Below are 22538 nucleotides of genomic sequence, written 5' to 3' on the forward strand. Positions count from 1 at the left end.
TTGTCTTATTTGTTGAATAAAAAAAATAGTTTATTACATAATCTTAAGAAATTCTGGTGATGGATAAATTAAATCAACATTGTCTTACGAGAAATAAAGATTTTAGGTTCTACTATCTAGTTCAGTGAAGAGCAATACCGATTTTTTGTGGCCAAGTATAGATTTTTTTATAACCAATTTGTAAAATAATCGGTTTTGCAAATAATTACGCAAAAAATATATTATTATATGTGTATAAATAAATGTGGCCTCATAAAATTTTTAGAATTAAATTTGACCCAAGATTGCTTAATTCAGTTCCAGTTGCCTTTTTAAATAATTAAATACTTCCTAATTAATTCTATTTTTTTTACAATGGCCTGTCATAAAGCCATCAAAAACAATCATTCATTCATAAAAACCATACACTTTGATATGTATCAAAAATTTAGGTGGGGGGTTATTTATTCATGATTATTATTTAAAGAATACATCAATGCTTCGTCAATACGAAGCCCAAAAATGCACGAAACTCATACATTCTACATACATTACTACCTATTACATAATACACTTCCTCAGAAGATATGGGTGAGTAAGATTTCTCAGCCAAATAATACTTCCACACCAAAAATATTTCCAAGTTGCGTAAAATTGTTGTCCAAATAACAGGACAAATAAACTTTTTTCACAAGGCAACTAAATATATCTCCGTAATGATGATATAGAAACCTGACGATTTCAGCAATAGGTCAATTCAATATGAATGTAGTCATCAGTTACCATTTTTAATTATGATTTAAAAATTAAATTGAATATGATGGATATACTGGCATTTTAAAGTTAACGGCATTATCATGAAGCTTTAAAACAACAAACTGAGCATTTGAGAAAACCCGTTGGAAGTGCGGCACATAACTTTGCAAGAAGAGTTGAGGGCATAGTGGGGTACGATCTTTCATGTGAGGCTCTTCTACATCCCATATATCCAGCAGGGTACATCCACCGCTGAAATTTTAGTCATGCCATTTATATTTCAGTACAATTTTAATATGTAAAATTGTTGCCACAATGGTGAACTGACTTATTCCACATAATATTAAAATTAAAATGAATTATTTGATTTTATAAATATAGAAATGTGGAATATTTAAATGATGCCTATTTGTTGAAAAATACACACTATTTATTATTTGTCAAAACTTGTGTTTAGTGAGATAAAATTTTTAAGTCTACATATCTCTGAAATTTATAAATATGGAATAGGTAAGTTCACCACCAAGGTGACGATATTGTAAAACTCATTATTGGCTCTACAACCCAATGTGTTTCTTGGGCGCCTCACAGGGAGGCTTCTTTGTATAAAAAATGGATGTTAGTCACTTGCTGAACCCATTAGGTTCACACCTTGAAAGCAAAAACCAACGGCGAAGGGTAGAGGTAGGCTGTTAAGATCTGACATAAATAGTGCATACTAAACTTTGTCAGTCAAACGTATGTGTTTTCATTGAACTTAGACTACAATACGTAGATAGTGTTTGTTGGATTTTAAAATTCAATTAAACCTTGCCTAATTAAAGCCATAGTCGATACGAGTCAAAAAATATTCGTTTATCTATAAAATATCTAAAATTATGCCATTAAACCATAAATAGTTTTAGATATTTTATAGATATATGAATATCTTTTATTGATTATGGTTTAGTTTAGGCAGGACTTAATGAATTTTAAAATCTAACCAACACCACCTGTAATATGTATCCTTAACCTTTCAGCTGCCCGGCCGATATACAGAGTTTATACTAACAGGGCCCAAGAATTATATATTTCAATAAAATAAAAAATTCTACATAAAAATATAAAAATATGGCACTCACATTGATATGATGTCATGAAAAGCTCCAAAAACAAATTATTCATACGAAATCTCGTAAATCTGTCATCACATTTGCACTAGAATTAGGGTTGCCACAAACCACTTCACTTTAAAAAAAAATAGTTTCACGAATAAAATAACTTCACCAAACAGACAACGATAAATATGTGCAGTAAAGAAAGTTTATAAATATATTTACTACACTATATTTATACTATATTTACACATATAAACAAAAAAAAAACACTAAAAATTTTCTTCCGTATGGAAAATTTCAAAACAAGGCTCGAAACATAGAGCAATGTCACATTGTTTACATAAATATCTAGTTTCTTTACGTTTTTTATCAGTTTTGGAATTGAAACACACATAACATCGTCGAGTAGCATTGGTTTTTTTTATTGTCGACGGAATTTTGCCCAAAAAATGGCGTTCGGTAAGCCTAGCTGGCAATGGAGCCTTCCGTTTCAAATTCTGCTTTGGTTCAGTCTTATGATCTTCGATCAACTGTGTCAGGACATGTATTTGAAAATCTCCCAAGGGTTGCTTCTTGCCAGTTTTTTCTTGGTGGATGACGTGGGCATTCAGTAGACACAGATCAATAAGGTGAAAAAATACCTTTTTGTACCACTTGATCGTTTTTCTGGCACATGTGACGGAAGAAATGACCATGTCACCATGATCCACTGCACCCATGTTTTTGTTATACTCTACTATGCACTCGGGTTTCACAATCGGTTCTTTCGATTTGTAATCGACTTTTCCTGTCGGCTTAGTAACATTGGTATGCAGAGTGGTCAACATTGTCACATCTTTTTTATCTTTCCAAGAAAGAGCCATCATATCGTCCGTGTGAAACGATTCGGTTTCACCTTTTTTTAATTTGGTGGTGAAATTTGGCATCCCGAGTCTATTCCGTCTTACTGTTCCGCAAGCATTTGTGCCATTTTCATGCAAAAATTTGAACAGTGTTGGACTACTATACCAGTTATCGATATATAACGTGTGGCCCATGTTCAAATATGGCTTCAGTAAAGTGGCCACAACATTTCCTGATATGCCAATATAGTTTAGCTTGTCGATCTCCGTTTGTTTGCCCGTATATATAATTATATCTAAAACAAAACCAGTATGGCAATCGGCCATTACAAATATTTTTATCCCAAATCGACTAGCCTTTGTTCGGATAAATTGTCGAAACGAAAGTCTACCTTTGAATAAAAGAAGACTTTCGTCAATACATATATTTTGATGAGGGTACAATAGATTTTGAAAAGTGTCTTTCAATGAAGTTAAAACCTGTCGAATTTTAAATAAACGATCTCCTGAAACCTGTGCTTCGTTATCGCAAAAGTGGAGCATACGAAGCAACATTTCAAAACGATTTCTTGACATAGACTCCGAAAAATACGGTGAAAATAAGCATCGTTTTGTTGACCAGTGTTCTGTTATTTTATTTCGAGAATTCCGCGACATCAATAAACAAATTCCCAAAAAGGTATAAAAATCATCGGTGGTACAGTCTACCCATCGCTTCAAACGGTCACTCAGTACACGCATGTTTTTGGTGGCAAACACAAATTGTCTATTCGTTTCACGAACTATCATCTCCACAAATGATACACTAACAAATAATTTGAAATAATCCGATTCACGAGCATTAGAAGGCAAATCTGATTTGCCTCCCGAAATATTTGAATCGAATGAAAAGATACGAGGATCAAATGGGTCCGATTGCCATGAAAACGATGGTCTTTCGATACCATTTAAAATGTCTGCAGGAATATCGTCATCACAATCTTCAATATCGTTTTCGTCGTCACTCGGTTCGTCTTCAGATTCGATTGTTTCCACGAGCACTTCAATCAAATCATCATCCGAATGCTGCATCAAATGCTCATCCATTTTGATCACAAATCGTCAAAAAACACGTGTAAAATAACTTAAAATCACAAAAACACTAAGAATACACTAATATTCAATGAAATGTTGTATATTTATAACAAAACTAAATACATCGAAGCAATCTCACAAAGTTCTACTAAAATATCACGTAAAAAACTTCGTTACAAATTAAAATAACACTAAAGTACACAATAAATGTCAGATTTTTTGATAAAACGTGGTTATAGAACTTATATATTGGAAACAAAATTAAAATAACCGAAAAATGATCAATCGCATGTGAAATAATACACATCAATGAAATATTCCGAGCGCGCGCGTTCAACACTAAAAATATGGGCAGAATGGCGGCCGATAGTTTGGGATTTCCCAATTTTGGCAGCCCTAATTTCGTAGAATTGAAATATGTCTGTAGTCACGGTTTTACCCAAGATTTGAATCAATTTTTGTTTCGAATTATTTCAATAGATGTCACTAGCAACACCAAAATTGAGAAAAAGTCGATTTGACATTTAAAAAGGCGCGAAAATATGAATGCGTATTTCGTACGTCACGGGCGTGTATCGCGCGATCTACTATGACGCTCGTCGTACGTCACGGGCCGCTATAAGGTTAATTATTCAACAAAAACAATTTGTATTCTTAATTCAATGAAAACAAATAAGTATGGCTGATAAAATTTTGTGTGCACTATTTATGTCGAATCTTAACAGTCCACCTCTACCACTGGCAAATACACATGAAAATTTGCCAGACACAAGGTCCATGACTTCATAAGGGGACACATTAGCACTCATCCCCTACAGGCGCGAGCGTATATTGTAAAATATGAATAAATACTTTATTTTTAGTTGAGTTCAAATGATATCTATCATCGATGTGTATCTATCCCATCACACCATATTTGGAAATTTGTAGTGCAACCATAGTATGGCGTTAATAAAATGGTAAATAATAATTGTATGGTTTACTTTTATTTTTAAAATATGATTACTTACGCACTCTTGTAGAAACACCATAATTCATCAACAACTAAATAAGTGATTTTAAGCTTAGAAAGTTTGGCATACACCTCTCCAGCAGACTGTCTGCTAAAAATCGAGTATATGATTTTCGTCCTCGTCCTGAAAAAAATCATCAAATAAGTTTAGGCTTTTGTAGATAATGCAAAAACTGTACGCCTCCATGCAATCTCTCCTCCGCTTCCCGAAATATTTCGCTCATAAATATAAGCATGAGTGAGAAATGGAGAAACTGCAGTGTTGTTACGGACAAAAAGAAATTAATGACTCATAAACTTCATACGATCGAGACATAATGGAAATAATTAGGCGTTCTGAAAGCAGTGAATCTTTTGCTTCGATCGGCAGCTAGTACTGTCCAACAAGTTCTCATTGGCTACATGTTAAAACTGTGAACTAACAAGCTCCTCCCATTTTTGACCGCACTTACATTATAAACTAACAAACCCCTCCTATTTAGTCGACGACAGCACCTTCCGGCTTTTGCCTAAATCTTCTTGTTGGACAGTAAAGGTTGATTTGACAAAGTTAAACTGAGGTATTCTTTACATAATACTGAATTCATTGGAGAAGCTGCCAGTGCAAATGAATTTTTTTATAAAAATTATCTCAATATCCTGTATCATAATATCAATATTTCAACTTACAGCCATACATAAAACTTTTGTTAAGAGTATACGCTTCATAACTTTGCACTCTGGCTCTACGATGAAAATGATGTAATATATTATTCTAAAAATATAGTATCTATTTATTTAATTATTACTACGTAATTCGACCGTGTTTAGGAAAAAGGACTTAACCCTCACTGAACAAATTTTATAGGAGAGGCAAAAAACTTTTTTGAGAGTTTTTAGTTTAATATTTTTTAAAAAATAGCCATAGACATTGGGTGCATGATGATTGATGATTTGGTGTAATATATTTTCGATCTAATTATAATTAAAGAAGTTATTACAGAAAAATCATTAAAATTGCGGATAAATGCTTTTTTCCATAAATTAAAAATTAATTAATCTCAATTAAAACCTGAATTTAGATAATAATTCGGCATTTGCGGCTTACTTCCTTTTTATAGAACGTGTATTGAGTTGTATACATTGTTAATATCTAATAAAAGCACTTTTCGAAAAATCGAGGGTTACGCCCTTTTTCCTAAACACAGTCGATATATTAATACAAGTGAATATCATTTGATCAAATTTTATGCGAGATAATCAGGCAAAAAGGCTTATCACTATTTTAAAGTGCAAAAAAAAATGCAAAGATATAAAACGTATACATTCGTTAATCATATTGTATTACAAAAGTTGCCTAGAATGTAAGATTTTTTGAATATCAAGAATTGTTTGCGGATTGCTTACCGAAGCTTTGAATCCTCATAATGTGGATGATTAACAATAGGACGCCGCGTAGAAAGCAATATGGCTGATGTAATTGGCATAGGCCCAGCAAATGATGCTGTTTTTTCAGTATGTGTCTCCACCCATGTTAAAAGTTCTTCCAAAGGCTCATTGCTGTATTCACCTAAAAAATATTAAACATCAATTGGTATGAAAAAGACCAGCACAATGCTTTAGTCTTAACTGCATAGTGCTAATATATTTGGGAGAAATTTAATGGAAAAATGATTGAAAAGGTTCATGCTAACCTATTATTTTTCTTTGAGTGACAACGTTGGGCACGCCTTTAATACTCATTGTTAAAATAATTACCACCATAAAAACTGCCCGAATCATTTTGTCATTCAATGGGAAATATCTGTAAAAAAAATTTAATTAAAATATTAATCAAATATATCAGCGCGAAAAAATTTCAATTTTGTACCTCAAGAGCTAAAAGTTTGAAGTCACAGTTTTATAATTTACAAGTAAAGTATAGACATTTTTTCACATTCAGTGAATGGTGAAAACATGCAAGTTTTTAGATTTGTTCTTGACTCTGAAATTAGTCGTTTAGTTTCATTGAAATTATATCCAAAAAATATTGTACGACAGTTAAAAAAATCTCTTACTTCTGATTCTAAAGGTTAAAGAATTATGTAATTGGTAGCTCAGAAAATACATTTTTATATGATGACATGCCATGAAATAATCTTCCTACACTAAGAAAATCACTGTCTTAACCGTTAAAACTCATATGTCTAACTCTGTCTGGACTAGACATGGTTGGACTTAACATTACACACCACATTAAAAATGAGTTAACAATTATTATAAATATTTATAAATTAATTATAGGATATGTTTTGCCTTTTCCTTTGCCTCATACTTTTTATTCATATTAATTAAGGAGTGTAAAGGATTAGGAGATAAAAGAATGTTCAAACTGTTTTACTGTAAAATTATGTGAATGTGACCTCCAGACTCTTAGCTGTATAGTACAGAATGCTTAAAATAAAGTTATTGGCATTTACATTGAGTTAAATCACCTTTTCATGTATCTTCGTGAAGAAATTAAAGAAGCCATTATGCATAATTGTGGGGTTAAAAACAACTTCAGCCTCATTATTAACATTGCCATAATTAAGTATACTCCGAGCACCGCAAAATTAAAAAACACCTCCGGTTCTATGGATACATATTTACCAAAGACACTTTGATGTTCTTGATTATTAATAATTGTTTTTTTATTAATTATATCACATTTATTTTTATCCTCTAACAATTGTTGATTTACTGTTTTTGCAGATACTTCTGCGTTTAAATCCCCTTTTTTCTTTCCAGCTTTAGATTTTCCTTGAGTTACAACTGTTTTGTTGCCACATTTTTTATCCTCATTGGATGTTGCTGGATTTTCATCTGCTTCATTGGTACGCTTAATTTTAGTCTTCTTAACTCTAGTTTTGGCATGATCAGTCAAATTATTTATCCACCAATAGTTGCACACCAACACTGCTGCTATGGTTACACACGGCAATAAAAGTGTGCATGATAAATTCCATAGAACGTCAGCTTGCAAATAGTTAAATTCAGTCGAACAAGTATACAGCATGGTGTGAAAGTCTTTGAATGTTGTAAATTTTGATTTCAGCAGTTTGAAAATATGTGAATCATCATCACTGCCAACAAATGATGAGAATTTCAATTTAAATGCCACCGAAAGTAATATTACCATAAATAAATTCTTTAATGTGCTCGATATCTGTGCGCAGACGTTTGAAACGTTTCCCGAAGAGGGAAAGTAGTTCCATATCAGGCAATTAAATGATATTCCGGACGCTAGAGAAAAATACACAGAGCTCATCAGCATTTTGTTGCCTTGCATAATTATAACTGCAATGTATATCCCGACAATGTGTCCATACAAAAATGTAGAAAAAACCTCCTTATTAATTATCTTCATTTGATCCATTATAAATAGCACCATCAACTGGGTGGAAAGGACAAATTGGGAAAATTGCCAAAGTACAAGGCATATGCAACCAACAGCAGACAAGGTACATATCTGTAAAACAAAACAAATATTAGCATTTATCATAATATCTCATACATATTTTGTTTCTTATAAATCAAATATAAAAGCAATAACTACATACCACGTTTTCATTAAACTATCTTTTTATTCAATGAATAATACAAAGTAGCATTCGTTATTAAACATACTGAATTTGTAATACATCAGAAATGAACCTATTAGAAATAATATTCGATTTTGCATCTATTGGATTCCAGCCAACCATTTAGGAATCAAGATAAATACCATAATAACATTTCGCCGAGTAACAAGTGAGAAATAACAAAACTATTGTAGATAATCTTTAATTCAAAGCAATGTAAAATTTTAATATGTAAACAAAGTTGTGTTAAATTCGAGAATCATCTTTGGTGTAAACTGCCCTTTACCATCTTTATATTTCATAAGGGGGGCAGTGGGTGTTTTTCACTTTGAGGCAGCACGTAAACAGAATAAACGTATCATTGAAAATTAACCTGAATTTTAATTAATTGTCATAGCCCCCGAGTAAGTAAATACATAAAATATTGATGCAGGCCGTCTAATAGGGCTGGAAAACGTAAAATGTTTCCATCCACCAGAATCTTCTCTTAGAGAAATTGAACACGTTCCGAAGACGAATTGTTTCAAAATTACAAAAGATGGTTGTCGATATTAACAAAATTTGACATAAAACCAGACAAAGGAAGACTTTGGTGTGAGTATTGCACTGGTTGTATGATTGGTAAAGAACATTGGCTGGAATCTAATGGATGTAGGTTCAACTCGTGTTCTGTACAAATATTTTTCAAAAATATCTTATCTAATTCTAATAGGTATGTTTGTGTGGTGTTAGTTGCCATGTTTTACCTGAAATAAGTGACTATGAGTAAAATTTGTAGTCATCTTTCTCAAAAATACTGAAACTGCCATCATGTGTAATAGAATAAACGGAAATGCAAAACTTTCCCTCAATGGTGGAGTCCATTGGACCCGGGTCGCCTCGTTATGATTGTAGAAGTAACAAATCACAGCCAACAGTGCCCCCCATACACTATTGCTGAAATCAAAAATTATAAAAAAAAAACTACATAATAATGGAAGGTATCAGGGGTTCCGAGCCACTGCTCCACAGCACTAGGAAATGTTTGATTGATGTTTGCACCCCCTACAAAAATAACATCACATTTGAAGCTAAATAAGTTAATTTTATTGAAATATTCGCTACAGTAGGTGAACAAATTGAGCTTTTAGCTCAGCGCATAAAATATTATAAATTGAGCAATTAGAAAAAAATGTAAACAGAAATATCAATAATTCCTAAGCCTCAAATACATTCCATATAATAAAAAAAAGACAACAGGAATAGCAGACCATAGCTGAAAATGAAATAAGAACAAAAATATAACAAAAAAATACTTTTAATCAGATGAATTCATTTAGAAATATACTGAGTTTGAGTAAAGTTTCATTCATAATATAAATATTACCTATATCGCCAACCACCACTGTATATAATACATTTTGCATATTTTTTTTAGAATAGTATTTACATGCATGTTCTGTCAGATTAACTCAAAGCAAGATATTATTATGGAAATAATATAAATTATGTTGTATTATGTGCTTCCAAAGAATTAAAACATACCTTTCTTAACAAAGTCAATGTCAAAAATAAAAGAATCATATCATTGTTTCCATTGCAAAATTATATATCTGCAAAATATGCGTTTTTGACATTTTTGTATATTTAAAACTGCAAAAATCGCCTCTACACACATGCAAAATAACACAATTTACAAAAATTGCATTTTCATTGAAATTATGAAAACCTTTTTTGAATTGATTCAAGTGTCATACATGCTCCCCTGAAAACTTGAGATTTTGCAGATATACAATTTTGCAATGGAAACGACGATAAGTATATCAAAAAGCTTGAATATCAATGGAGTTTGCAGTCAATTCAATAGTATATAGACATTAAAAATAGTACCCGGTACATATTCCTCGTATGCCTCAAAAAAAAGGATTTTCGGTTGGCCAAATTTGTTTTGGATCATCAGTTTACAAAAATACAATTTAAAATATAATTGTTTTATTATTTTTTGTTTTCATCCCCAAAGTCTGTATAATTGATATTCTACTGTACTCACTTATTACTTTACAAAATATCTGCTTTCCACATACATCGTGCACACATAGATATAGATAGCAATTTTTGCACAGGTGCATGCGGCGTTTATAAATAAATAAAGTATGTACAAGTAGAAATATTTTGAATACCAAAATAATTCTTGTATGAACATCATATCAGAAACCATCGCACGCCACTGTTACATACTGTTACCAACACAAGAATGCATCGTCCAGACATGTGAGAAATTATACAATTGTGTTAGCGAGACTTAACCAAAACCATGACCATCTATAGTCAGGCATTTCCAATCGTAGTACTAGTTATTGCTTATACTAGGAGTATGGTAACCTCTGCAATAAATGAAGATTTTAGATTACACATTTCGTTCATACTAATAATTAAGATGTTACCATTTTTTTCATTATGAAATATTGATAATTTCCTACACGTTGCATTGAAGTATAAGCAATAACTGGTACTGCAAGACAAAAATAGTACACTTAATTTAAAAATACGCGCAGTTTTAATACAAGGTTCAACAAACAACCAACAGACAGCTTCTAAATCGAATATTATTGGTTCACCCAAGTACCTGAGAAGGTTCTTTTGGCAATCGACAAGTTAACAAACGCGCCTGTAATATTATGTCTGTAAGTAAACTAAAAACTAGAAAATGTAATCCGCACTATTTTTAAAATAACTCTCTACATAATAAAGTTGCTAACTTTTTGGGTCTATTTATTTTTCATCTTAACATTGTTCATAGTTGTTTGTGTTTCTTGATTTGATTAAGGAACTTAAGTATTCTGGAAAGACACTACAAATTAAATTGATTTTTTTACTCCATAAAATGAAGCGCCTAGTTTCAAAATCCCTTAAAACGATTTTAGGTAGTTTTGAGAAAAATGAAGAAAACTCATCTATTAATCTGTGAACTTCATGTATTTATTATTTAATTCGAGTATTTTGGCTTATCCATTTTAGGGGTATTTGAAAAGCACATCCAACAATTTTAGCTGGTTTTGAAATTTACCCTTATTTTTGATCATACGTAGATATTGACGGTTTTTGGCATTTTTTAAGTTCAATTTTTGGCCATCATATAGGTAACAAAAATATTCATCTAAATACACATCTAACTCAAAAATTTTCAAAAACTGTTTATGGGGGATTTGAAACTAGGCGCTTCAAATTGTATACCTAAATATTGGTCAACACATTCGAATAGAATGATACATAGATATATAAATGTATTTCATAACAATAGTCACACAAAAATTACAGTGTAGAAAATATGATTGTATTGATGATGATGATTGAAATATGATGATATTAAACGGCTAAGACATCCATAATATAAATACCTATATCAAAAAACTGTAATATTGTCTTACAGCTTAGAATAATAAATTAGCAATTTTATGGAATCATTAATACATTAGTGTTTTTGTTGAATTTAATTTGTTTTTAAAAATCATTATCTTCATGGTACTAAAATTAGACTGATCGACTTTTTTATATATCCTGCTACTTGTTCGCCAAGCAGAATAATTATTAACACTTTACGGTCCGGTCACGCCACATTGGCATCCTTTGCAAGCCGAACGTTACGATCCGGTGACGCCTACGTGGCGTCCTCACATAGGCATATCTTTACTGTGAAAAATAAATATGAAATTTAATATTTGGTTGCAAGATCTATCGACAGATGGTTGAATGACATGTGCAAGAAGTAAAAGCATGATGGAAAAAAAATATTTCGGGGTTTTTACAGAGATGGCGGACGTAATACCATTCAGTATTTTTTTTGTACCTATACCATTTTTTTTATTAGTTACAAGCCCATTTCTAGACGGCTGAATCACGAGACGTAAACAAAAACGGTAATAAACACTCAATGTTATATTCCAGTGTCGTCACTTCAACTTCGAAATTTAATTGTCGACCCTTTTCAGTGGTAGTCACCCATTTATGAACCTGCATTCTTTTTTTTTTAAATGAACGCGATTTTTCGCTATGAAATTGCATCCTATTTGATAATTTGTCATTAATGGTTTATTACCCATGAAACATCCACCCACCATGCTTCATCATCCATGATAGAAATCTTAACTTGAAAATGAGAATAGTTATAAATGTGAACTTGTATCGCGTTGTCATTTTCGTTCGCTTTTTTCGGGAGATTATTGCTAGTGTAACTGCATAAATAATAGCTATTATTATTTATATTGCACTAATTTCATTGAAAAAATAATTAATCTAAGTATATTTCAGCTAGGATATATATTTTTTATTAGTTTTATCTCCAAAAAAACTTTTTAAAATGGAGGACCATTCGTTTTTAAACAGAGGAAAACTATGCGGATTGTATGTCAGATATTCCCAGTGACTGAAGATATCGGAGATTTTAGTGTAATTTTCAATCACAATCAAATATTTCCGGGGATTTCCGCAACTAATAAACGTTTAAGAAGAAAGTGTAAAGTGTGTTCCTCACATAAACTTCGAAAAGAAACTATTTACATGTCCAAAGAGTGTAAAGTACCTCTACATCTACATATTGGTAATTGGTTTTCTTCGTATAATTTTAAAAAAAGTGTATTAGTTGTTAGTTCATTTTACATTCATAGTTTTATAAACTATTTCAAATAATTTCAGCTTTAGTGTGATAATAATTATTTCGTGCCTAGCCAGTTATCTAAAGGTATTATCCATAAGATTGAGTGTTGATTCAAATATTTTTGTGGAATGTAGATGTTTGTTTTACAATTCTATTGCTCATAGATTTTGTTATATGAATTTTTTACGCACGCCTCTGCACTGTTATTGGATTGTCTCGATTCCTACAATAATACCAAATTGTAATAAACGGTGGGAATGTATATGCGTGCATTTTATTTATTTGAATTTACTCGAAAATATGCACGCCACTGCACTGCCTCAGCCATAAAACCCATAAAACCAATAAATCAGATTAGTGTTCGTTCGGGAATGAATGTGCATTTATTTTTAAACACTTCACAGTTTGTGTGAAGTCTTTGTTATTTTATTATATTTGATAATCAGAGATATGAGTAGTAGCGCTAAAAATGAATTGATACGTATTCTATAGCGGTGTAAAACATTTTGTATTTGAATATTTTATTACATTTTTAAATTAAAAAATAATATATTGTGATTGCTTTATATCAATAGGCTGTTTCCTTTACATTATATTTAACAAATTGAACTAATCTACTAACATATAATAAACAATTTACGAAAATTTACAAATTATATACTTTACCTTTATGGAACGCGGGCCAGAGGTTGACAAGTGTTAAATAAATGACACAATTTGATGCATTGATATATTTTAAGTATTTTCTGAAAATTTTATTGAAATATATCAATAGGTTCAAAAGTTATATGATTTTTAACTTCGCGATCGAAATTTGTTGATTTTCATTAAAAAATACCGGATATTGGCGTAGGTTCTTCGCGAAAATTCGCAGACCGTATAGTGTTAATTATTAGTCTTATTGAATTCCTGTGCTAAATTGTATCGCTCTCATCCTTTCTCATATGTGATTAAATTGAATGTGATTACCTTAAATAGAGACTATACATAAAAAGGATCATAACAGTAAGTCCAGCCAACGCCCAAACAAACTGCAGATAGAAATAAACAGGAACTCCAAGACCTTCACAGCTTGTGATGGTTCCCAAGTGGCCTTGTCTTTCAATTGTCCAGCACTGTTTTGTTTCAATGCCAAACGCCATCGAGTAATATTCATAGATTTTGAATAAAAATCCCATAATCACCTAAAATAAATATTTAGAATTAATTTTGATGATACTGATATAAAAAGTGTATAGATAGATTATACAGAATGAAAAGAATGAGACTGATTAACTAACTGACTGAGATTCGATTTGATTTTTTTTTAAATAGATAATGTTTGGATCTTATTGAGTGCCTTTATACATGTAAAAATCGTAAGAATTGACTTGCAGAATTGCATGTAGGTAGAGCATTGCATATCATCGTTTGGCATGCAATGCCGGATTAGTGACCATTTTACAAAAATCTATGTTTTGATGTGATTCAATTCTAAATCTATATCTCTGAATATGTGCATTCATGGAATGTTGGAATGTCTTGGCGGCCATAGTGTATATTCTGATGCCACGCCATTTGAATGTGTCACCACTCAATGTCCCTTGCCCATACAAATCAAACATCTAAAAATATGATTTTTTGTAGATTACTCATACATAAAGAGTATAATTTCCTCTAATGTCAAGCAGTCAGTTGAGGATTAAAGTGACAAATTACAGATAACTTCAGCACATCTATTCTATACACAAGACTGCTTTCCTGGGAGGCCGCGCATCCCAGTTTGAGAAGTACTGGATTAGACAATAACATTTTCAAAGCTTTATGCACCTAATTAATGTTTTAAGCCTTAATTTTTATTAAATTATATATTTTTATATTATAATATTGTTTTTCAAGAAACGACTGTATTTTGGGTCTTTTTACTGGTTCTCCGCCACCGGCCTCTGTCATCAGTCAGTGAGCGCAGTGTTGCCAACCAAACTATAATTATAGTACATTTTGGTTCGCGTACTATTCGAAAACTTACATTTTCGTCCGCGTCCTATTAAAAAGGTATAGTACGTCAAAAATACCACAATTCTGAAAATTTTTATTAATTGAATTCGCCGGTTTGGTTAGGTTAGTAAAATGTTCGTACTTCAATCACAGCAAATCGTAATAACGTGAAGCGAGGGACGGTGTATAATATAAATAATATAAGATCTCAGTGTGCGATATTAGTCTATGGACGTGATTTTGCGTTGTATACCTACTCTAAAAAACTAACGTGACAGTTAATGACGGCGGCCGGTGTTAGCATTTTTCGGTCGTAAGAGGTGTTATAATTAAGCAGGGCATCGGAATTTCTGGAATTCTCCGTTATGTTTATGTGACAAACAAAAAACTTTCATTTTCTACACGTCCTATAATTATTGCCGAAATACTATAATGGCTTGACCGCATACTATAATTCGACGACAAAAAGATAGCTAAAATTCAAAATGGCGACTGACAGATTACGATGACGGAGAACCAGTAAAAAGCACCTGCATTTTTTGTAATAATAAAAAGTTTCGATACTTATCTTCCGATACCATACGGATGGCATGTATCGATATGACGACCCTACGTACAAGCTATGATAATTTGAAGGTCGTCAAAAACGTTTTTGTTGTCATAACTACGTACATAATAGCAATCAAAACTGGTCAAACCGTACACGGATACTTGAATGGACTTATATTACAATATTGTTTCACCTCTGGGTATAAGTTGAATCGTTTGAGTGCATTAATTACATCAGGATACTCCACCAATCGATCATTCATAAGTATATCCAAACCATCCCCAAATGAATTTGATTGTACGATTGTTTTGTAGTAGGAATAATACAGGCCCATTTCAGATCGAAGTGTCATCTCCCTTTCCATTGTTGATAAATGACTAAAATGTTTATTGTTTTCAAACATTGACGATACATGATAAATATTGATTAGTCCTAAAAATATCGCTGAAAAACAACAACAGACCAAATTAAACGGTGTAACATTGTTAGACATTCAAAATTATAGGTTAAGTATATAAATATTAAAACTTTCAATTATACAAAATATACTAACCTAATAATACTACATTAAACACAAACCAAATTCTGTTAACTGTTTCCTTTGGTTGGAATATTATGCGCTGTCCATTGTTAATCATCTTGGAGACTTTTTTAATTGTAAAGATAATCACTAATCGGACGTAATTACGATTTTTGACATTTTGTTTGATTCTGACGTTGCCAGCAGTGCTGCCAAGTCAAAATTTAAAATCTCAGTAGATTTTGACAAATAATTCAGTAGATTCCATAAAATATCAGTAGATTTTGGAAAATGTAGTAACTATATTAGATATTATTTAAGACTAATAAGAATAATGATTTTCATTTTTTATAAACAATGATTATGTTAGTGGGTAAAATGGCGCTCTTTGGTAGAGTTGGAATGTTTTTTTGTCATTGTGGAAGGGTCACACATCAAAAAAGGGGGTGCGTAAATCATTTCACGTTTATTATTAAAATAATCATCAGTTTACTTACAATTATTATGGAAAAACACAAATATCAGTAGACTACTGAAATTTCAGTAGATATGGCAGCACTGGTTGCCAGTGTTGGTTACTGTTGCCAGATAAAATTTACAGAATATCTGATTCCGAGACTAAAATTTTATCATTTTAGGGCCAAAAATAGGACCATCTAATTTTGAAATACTTAATAAAAAATAAATTGAATATAGGTACCTGGTATCATTAGATTCTTCCACTCAACAATTATTACTAGCCATCAGCTGCTGTCTATTTAATTTATTATTTGGCAACCCTAATTGTGGTCAAAACTAAAAATATTTGAAACTTTATTATACTAATAAAATAATTATAGCAAGCTGATTAATATTATATAATATTTAAAAAAATAATAATTTTAATACTATAATATTATCTTTTTAATTTTTATTGATTTTTTTGAATCGCGTATTCACGAATTCGCGAATCACGTGTGAGTATCTTATTTATGATTATGTGCAATCTCAGCACTTCTCAAAGTATATTAACGATAATAATTATTGACATTCTAATATTGTTAAATCGCTCGGCAATTGTCCAATTTTATAATAAAATAGCTACATATTTTGTATATTGGTGTAAGTTTCCTGTAATTTACGATTTCTAAAGATTCAATAACTTTATTTGTGATCATGGAAAGAGATAATGCTAAACCACAGAATCATGGTAAGTAATTTACACGTTTTTCGAAATCAGGTTATTGAGAAAAATAATAGTTTTATTTTGTTTATATTATTGTTTCTGACAAAGTAACCCTCTTCTATTGGGCTTTATATGTCCAATATTTGCTTTATAGGCCTCTGTTACGATTATATACCTATATAGATAGATCCAAATTGTCCGCTAAATGAGGTCACCACAATGCTAACACTGTCTTGACATATCATTCAATACTTTTTATACTGTGATGAGCTTAGTTCTAAATTCGAACACTTGACTATTTATGATGGTATACCTATAGCAAGATTTTACTAGCATGCAATGTTAGCAACATTATTCTATGAATGTCAGATCGGGCCAGCATACCATTTTTGTGGAGGGGATAAAGGCTGAATTTGAACAACTCCTGGATTTCCACACCATATTGTATAGCTATTAAGTGGATCGCATTACCGCAGGGATTCCATCCTTTCTGTGAACTTTTCAATTTCTTTCTTCATTACACCCCCAGTACACATTGTGTCATTGGATAATCCGAATCTGTTATATTAAGGGTACATTAAGTAGTCTTTATATAAATTTGAACAGTTCCTACCTGTTTTCCATTGATTTAATGATTGTATGAGTTTTGTCCATCCAGCATTTCTTTGCTGTTACTGGTTCGTATAGTATGTGTTTCACATAACTATTCTACTGGTCGACTTTTAGTTTGATCTTTAGAAACCATCTTCATTGTGATTCTTCTTTTGGCCATATCCGCCCCTTAACTGGAGCATATGGACACCACGCGGCGCCTCCAAGAATCCCTGTCGCTCGCCAGTCTTCTTGCTTCGTTCCAGGTCAAACCAGCATCCCGTAGTTCCGCCGTATACACTCTGTAGATTGTATTTAGCGGCCTTCCAGGTCGCCGGAATCCAGTCGGCTTGAAGAACAGGCAAGCCAGGTTAAAGTTCTCTTCTGGCATCCGCAGCACGTGGCCAAGCCAGGTCCAACGTCGCCTCTTCACTTTCAGCGTGATGAGAGGCTGCTTGGTGCGTTCTCTTATCTCCTCGTTGCTCATAAAGTCATACCAGTATTCGTCGCAAACATCTGTTTTCGAAGCTCAGTATACGGTTGCTCTGAGCCTTCGTAAGGTGCCATGATTCGCTACCATAAAGCAGCACAGTCAGAATGCAAGCGTCGAATAGGCGGCATTTGGTTTTGACCGAGTACAATCGTGAGTCCCAGACATTTCGCATCGAATTGAATGTTGCTCCAGCCATTCCCATTCGGATAGCGAGCTCTTTCTGCAAAATGCCATCTCCCGTGATGTGTACCCCCAGGTACTTGAAGCTGTCGACGCTCTCGATGTTTTGTCCATCGTTAATCAGAAAGAAATCTGGATCAGGACAGGTGCTATTACACAAGACGTTGGTTTTCTTCACGTTGATTTTCAAACCAACGCGAGAGGAGTTGTTATGCAACCTGTCGATTGTCTCTTGAATGCCCTCGATTGAGTTGTCGAATAGGACAGCATCATCGGCATATTCCAGGTCGCATAGCTTCACCGTGGGGGTAACAGGTATGCCTCGGTCGGGTGGTATTGACTTCCGTAGTATGAAGTCAAAGAGAATGATAAAGAGAAACGGTGCAAGGACACAGCCCTGTCTGACTCCGGTTGTGACCCCAAACCATTTCGTGACAGTGTCTTCAATTCTGACACAGCATTCGCTATTCTCGTGCAGGCTTTTGATTATGGCAATGATCTTGGGAGGGATCCCGTATGCTCCCAGTATCATCCAGAGGGAGGGGCGGTGCGGACTGTCGAAAGCCTTCTCATAATCCACAAAGCAGCAAGCCATCGGACTGTTCAGCTCATGGCTCTGCTGGAGAAGACATCGAAGGTTGTGGATTTGGTCTGCACACGCTCGACCAGGTAGAAACCCGGCTTGGTTTTTCCTGAGGACATGCATTATTGGGTCCCTTATTCTCATCAAAATGATGTTTGCCAAAATCTTTCCCGGAACACTGAGTAGCGTAATGCCTCGGTAATTGTCGCAGCTTAGAGGGTCACCTTTTTTAAGAAGTGTGATGATTTCACCGTGGTGATGATGGTTTGTGATTCTATGTGGATTGTATACTTATTTCCAGAGGATTTCCTCGTTTATACATGGCTGTATAGCTTTCAGATATGTTTGAAGCACGTGTTCGATATCTCATCAGGGTGGGTGCAGAAATTATTAAAAATAAAACATACATGGCTTCGTATTTTTTCTTCTTCGGCAATGTCTGCCTCTTAACTGGTGTATATGGACACCACAAAGTGGCTCTAAGAATTCCTATCACTCGCCAGTCTTCTTGCGTGATTCCAAGTTATACTAGCACCACGTAGCTTCGCCGTATACACTATATAAATGGTATTTGGAGGGCTTCCAGGACTCTGCTATTGCTATTGCACAAAATGTTGAATCTCATGTAGCCGGTTAATTGTTTCGACTGAGTTGCCGAATAGGCAGTCATCGGCGTATTCCAATCTAACACACACATTCAGTGTTCATACATAACTGAGTATACTAATTGGGTTCACTATTTTTTTTAAAATATCTTTTTACTTCTTTCTCTTTGGAGCCATCATTTTTGTATGCCATTAATATAATGTACTACTTTTGTTCTTTTCATGTGCCTGAAAATTTAAAGCTGACAATACTGATGATAGAAATGAAGAACAGCTTCATCAAGCTGACCTAGAAAATGGAAATGGAGAGCAGTCCCGTCAAGCTGATCTTGAAAATGGAGATATTCCAAAACCCATTTTTCAAGACGATGTAATGGATTGTTCAGGAGAAGAATCTCCTGAATATGATGAAAATAATAGGCCTTGGGGCGAACCAAGCTGGCATTATGATGACCAACAGGATGTGCTGAGTCTTTCTGACCAAGAAGATATGCCGAGTCTTTCACCAGCTTCTACTGTTGTACTTACACCGCCATCGGATGTGGTGTACTGTACGGACTCCGCAGAATATACAGATACATCCTTTGAGTAATATATCTTTCAATAATGCTACATATTAAGAGTATAAGAAAGTCGATAACAGCAACGTTTCAGGAGAGCAATATTATATTTATATACTCGGAACGGATGCTATATTGAATTAAATTTAGCTTTTTTGAAATATGATATAATTATATTATACAGATTAATAACTAAATAATAAGATAAATTTGTAAAATCAAGAAACTGAAGATGTCCGAGCTATAATACATTAAGTACCTACTATTATGGAGTATTAGTTTATTGTAGTGATAAAATACAATATTGGGACTTATACTCTTAACACAATCACTGTTGACCTGTTAATTAATATTTAATTACCACATTTAAATATCATGTTAATTATAAACGCGCCAGTCGCGTTGTCAGCATTAAATGAGTTAATCCAATAAATATTATAAAATGACTCTAGACCCGAACAGTATTTTTTTGGTTTATATTAGTAAATAATTCAAGTGGACAATCAACAGATTGTCATACCGTGTTTATTTTAGTCAATTGAATCACAGTGGTTCCCCATCTACCGTTCTCGCATAAATCGTTTTCCCGCACGGATCGTTCATTTTTGAAAGTCCCCCCAAACACCCATAAGAACAATTTAAATATTCCCGCATTGATCGTTCCCCGATTTATCGTTTTCCTCGATCTATCGTCTAAATATTATGGTCCCGTCACAAATATTATCCTGATTGGCCGTTTTTGTTGAATATTTTTCATTTCACTTTCGTAGAATTGTTTATGATTCCAGACTATTACAGACCTTTCAGTCGTGTCACTTTGTTTGGACAGGCCGGTCGACGCTCAGGCTTGCCTAGCATCTCGTATCACGAATTTTTATAAGTCGCAACTGAAATGCCCCCCATGAAGAAAACTAGAACTCTATCCGAGAAACTGAAAATAATTCAAAACGTCAAAAAATCAAGGAGAAAAACGAGTTTTTTTTTAAATTTTATATATCCTGCATTTATCGTTTTTTTCTAGGGTTCCTTGAAAATCGTAGAATCGGGGTTTCACTGTATTATCAACAATCCCTGTATTCTTTCTTTAAATTACTGAAAGAATATGAGTCAGTTTTGTTTTTTTTACATTGTACATCATTGCAATAATTTTATGTCGTATTAATATATTGTAAACACTGATTAATTTGGAAGTCGTAAAAAAATCTTTGAAAATGTTTTGAATTCAGTGGGATTCGAACTGACATCTATCGCATGGCCGGTGAATGCTTTAACAACACCTGTCCAAGAACTACCGATGCAGAAATAAACTAGCAATCTTGTGTTTTATTTTTAAATAAGATTATTCTTAATTTTGAATCAAAGTAATTGACTTTGGTTCACAGATGGGACAAAGATTTTGTCATCATCATGAGCCGGGTCAATCTACTGCAGCACGAAGGCCTCTCTTAGCGCCATTCACTCTGCGCGGTCCTTAGTTCTTCGTTGTCATTAATGTCCAGCGAACTTTATGAGTTTGTCTATCCAGCGGGTTTCAGGGTATCTCTAAGGTTGATTAGTCACCCTTGGGTACCACTGACGACATAAATGTTCAGCGGTTGTCCAATCATCGAGCGACATTTATTTGTACTTGTTAATAACTTTGTTAAGAAATATACATATGGATCATTGAGTCGGTAGCTTAATTGGTAAAGCGCTCCCTCAGCATACAATAGATTTGGGTTCAAATCACACTCAATCCAAGACTTTTAACTGTGTTCTTAATTATTTTTCAGCTCAATGAAATATACAAGTGGAAACAGGAAGCGAAAATATCCATTCACCGATGACAGAGACGATGACGACGAAAACGATAGTGAGCTGTCCAGATAAAAACAGTGCTTTGCACATCAAAACAAAACTATCTGACCAAAAGTAAGGTTGATAATATTTAAGCTACCCATTTGAGTGCTGCGACCGAGACATATGACATTACTCTCAGCGGTATAATAAAAATATATTCTTTTTAACACAGCTACATGCCATGCGGCCCAAGACAGTAGTTTAGGAAGTTGAATTGAAACATAAATAATGTGTATTATGATTTCACGAGGAATCAAGTCTGGAGCCCACCAATGAGAAGCTAGTGTTTTATGCATTACACTATTAATGCTGATGGGTAATGACGCCTGCCATGCTGTGACTAGGGATTGCAATACCGAATGAAAATGTCAATACTGGTTTTTCAGTATTTCTTATTGAAGACTGGTACTTCTAAAACATTAAAAAAAACTGAAGTAGGTGCTTATCAATAAATATAGCTATTAAAATATTTTAAAAATATTATTTCATAGCAAAAACCTA

The 22538-nt window shown here is 33.2% G+C and overlaps 1 protein-coding gene across 3 annotated transcripts; it reads right to left on the minus strand.

Annotated features, from left to right (window-relative positions):
* Positions 1-351: 351 nt before the first annotated feature.
* Positions 352-16223, minus strand: LOC147079813 (protein C-mannosyl-transferase DPY19L1). Of its 3 annotated transcripts, none has more exons than XM_085944472.1 (9): positions 16055-16223; positions 15695-15945; positions 13944-14158; positions 9088-9277; positions 7214-8229; positions 6434-6543; positions 6147-6309; positions 4759-4884; positions 352-987 (listed from the first exon to the last, which is right to left on the minus strand). In XM_085944472.1, exons 1-9 carry the CDS (start codon positions 16137-16139, stop codon positions 786-788), a joined length of 2358 nt encoding a protein of 785 aa, XP_085800598.1. In that variant the 5' UTR covers positions 16140-16223; the 3' UTR covers positions 352-785. The 3 variants fall into 3 exon arrangements, with proteins under 3 accessions (XP_085800598.1, XP_085800606.1, XP_085800614.1); XM_085944480.1 differs by having other exon boundaries at positions 743-987; positions 9088-9271; positions 16055-16207; XM_085944488.1 differs by having other exon boundaries at positions 743-987; positions 16081-16199.
* Positions 16224-22538: the final 6315 nt, after the last annotated feature.

Source organism: Rhyacophila brunnea, unplaced genomic scaffold (assembly GCF_057557595.1).
Source record: "Rhyacophila brunnea isolate RB1 unplaced genomic scaffold, BYU_Rbru_1.0 scaffold_1, whole genome shotgun sequence".
Classification (NCBI taxonomy): domain Eukaryota; kingdom Metazoa; phylum Arthropoda; class Insecta; order Trichoptera; family Rhyacophilidae; genus Rhyacophila; species Rhyacophila brunnea.

Coding starts and splice junctions, on each gene's coding strand:
- LOC147079813 (XM_085944472.1), bottom strand. CDS start 16,139: ATGATTAACAATGGACAGCGCATAATATTCCAACCAAAGGAAACAGTT. Junction 8,230..9,087: donor CTCATAGTCACTTATTTCAG/GTAAAACATGGC, acceptor TTTGTTTTACAG/ATATGTACCTTGTCTGCTGT. Junction 6,310..6,433: donor CACTCAAAGAAAAATAATAG/GTTAGCATGAAC, acceptor AATATTTTTTAG/GTGAATACAGCAATGAGCCT.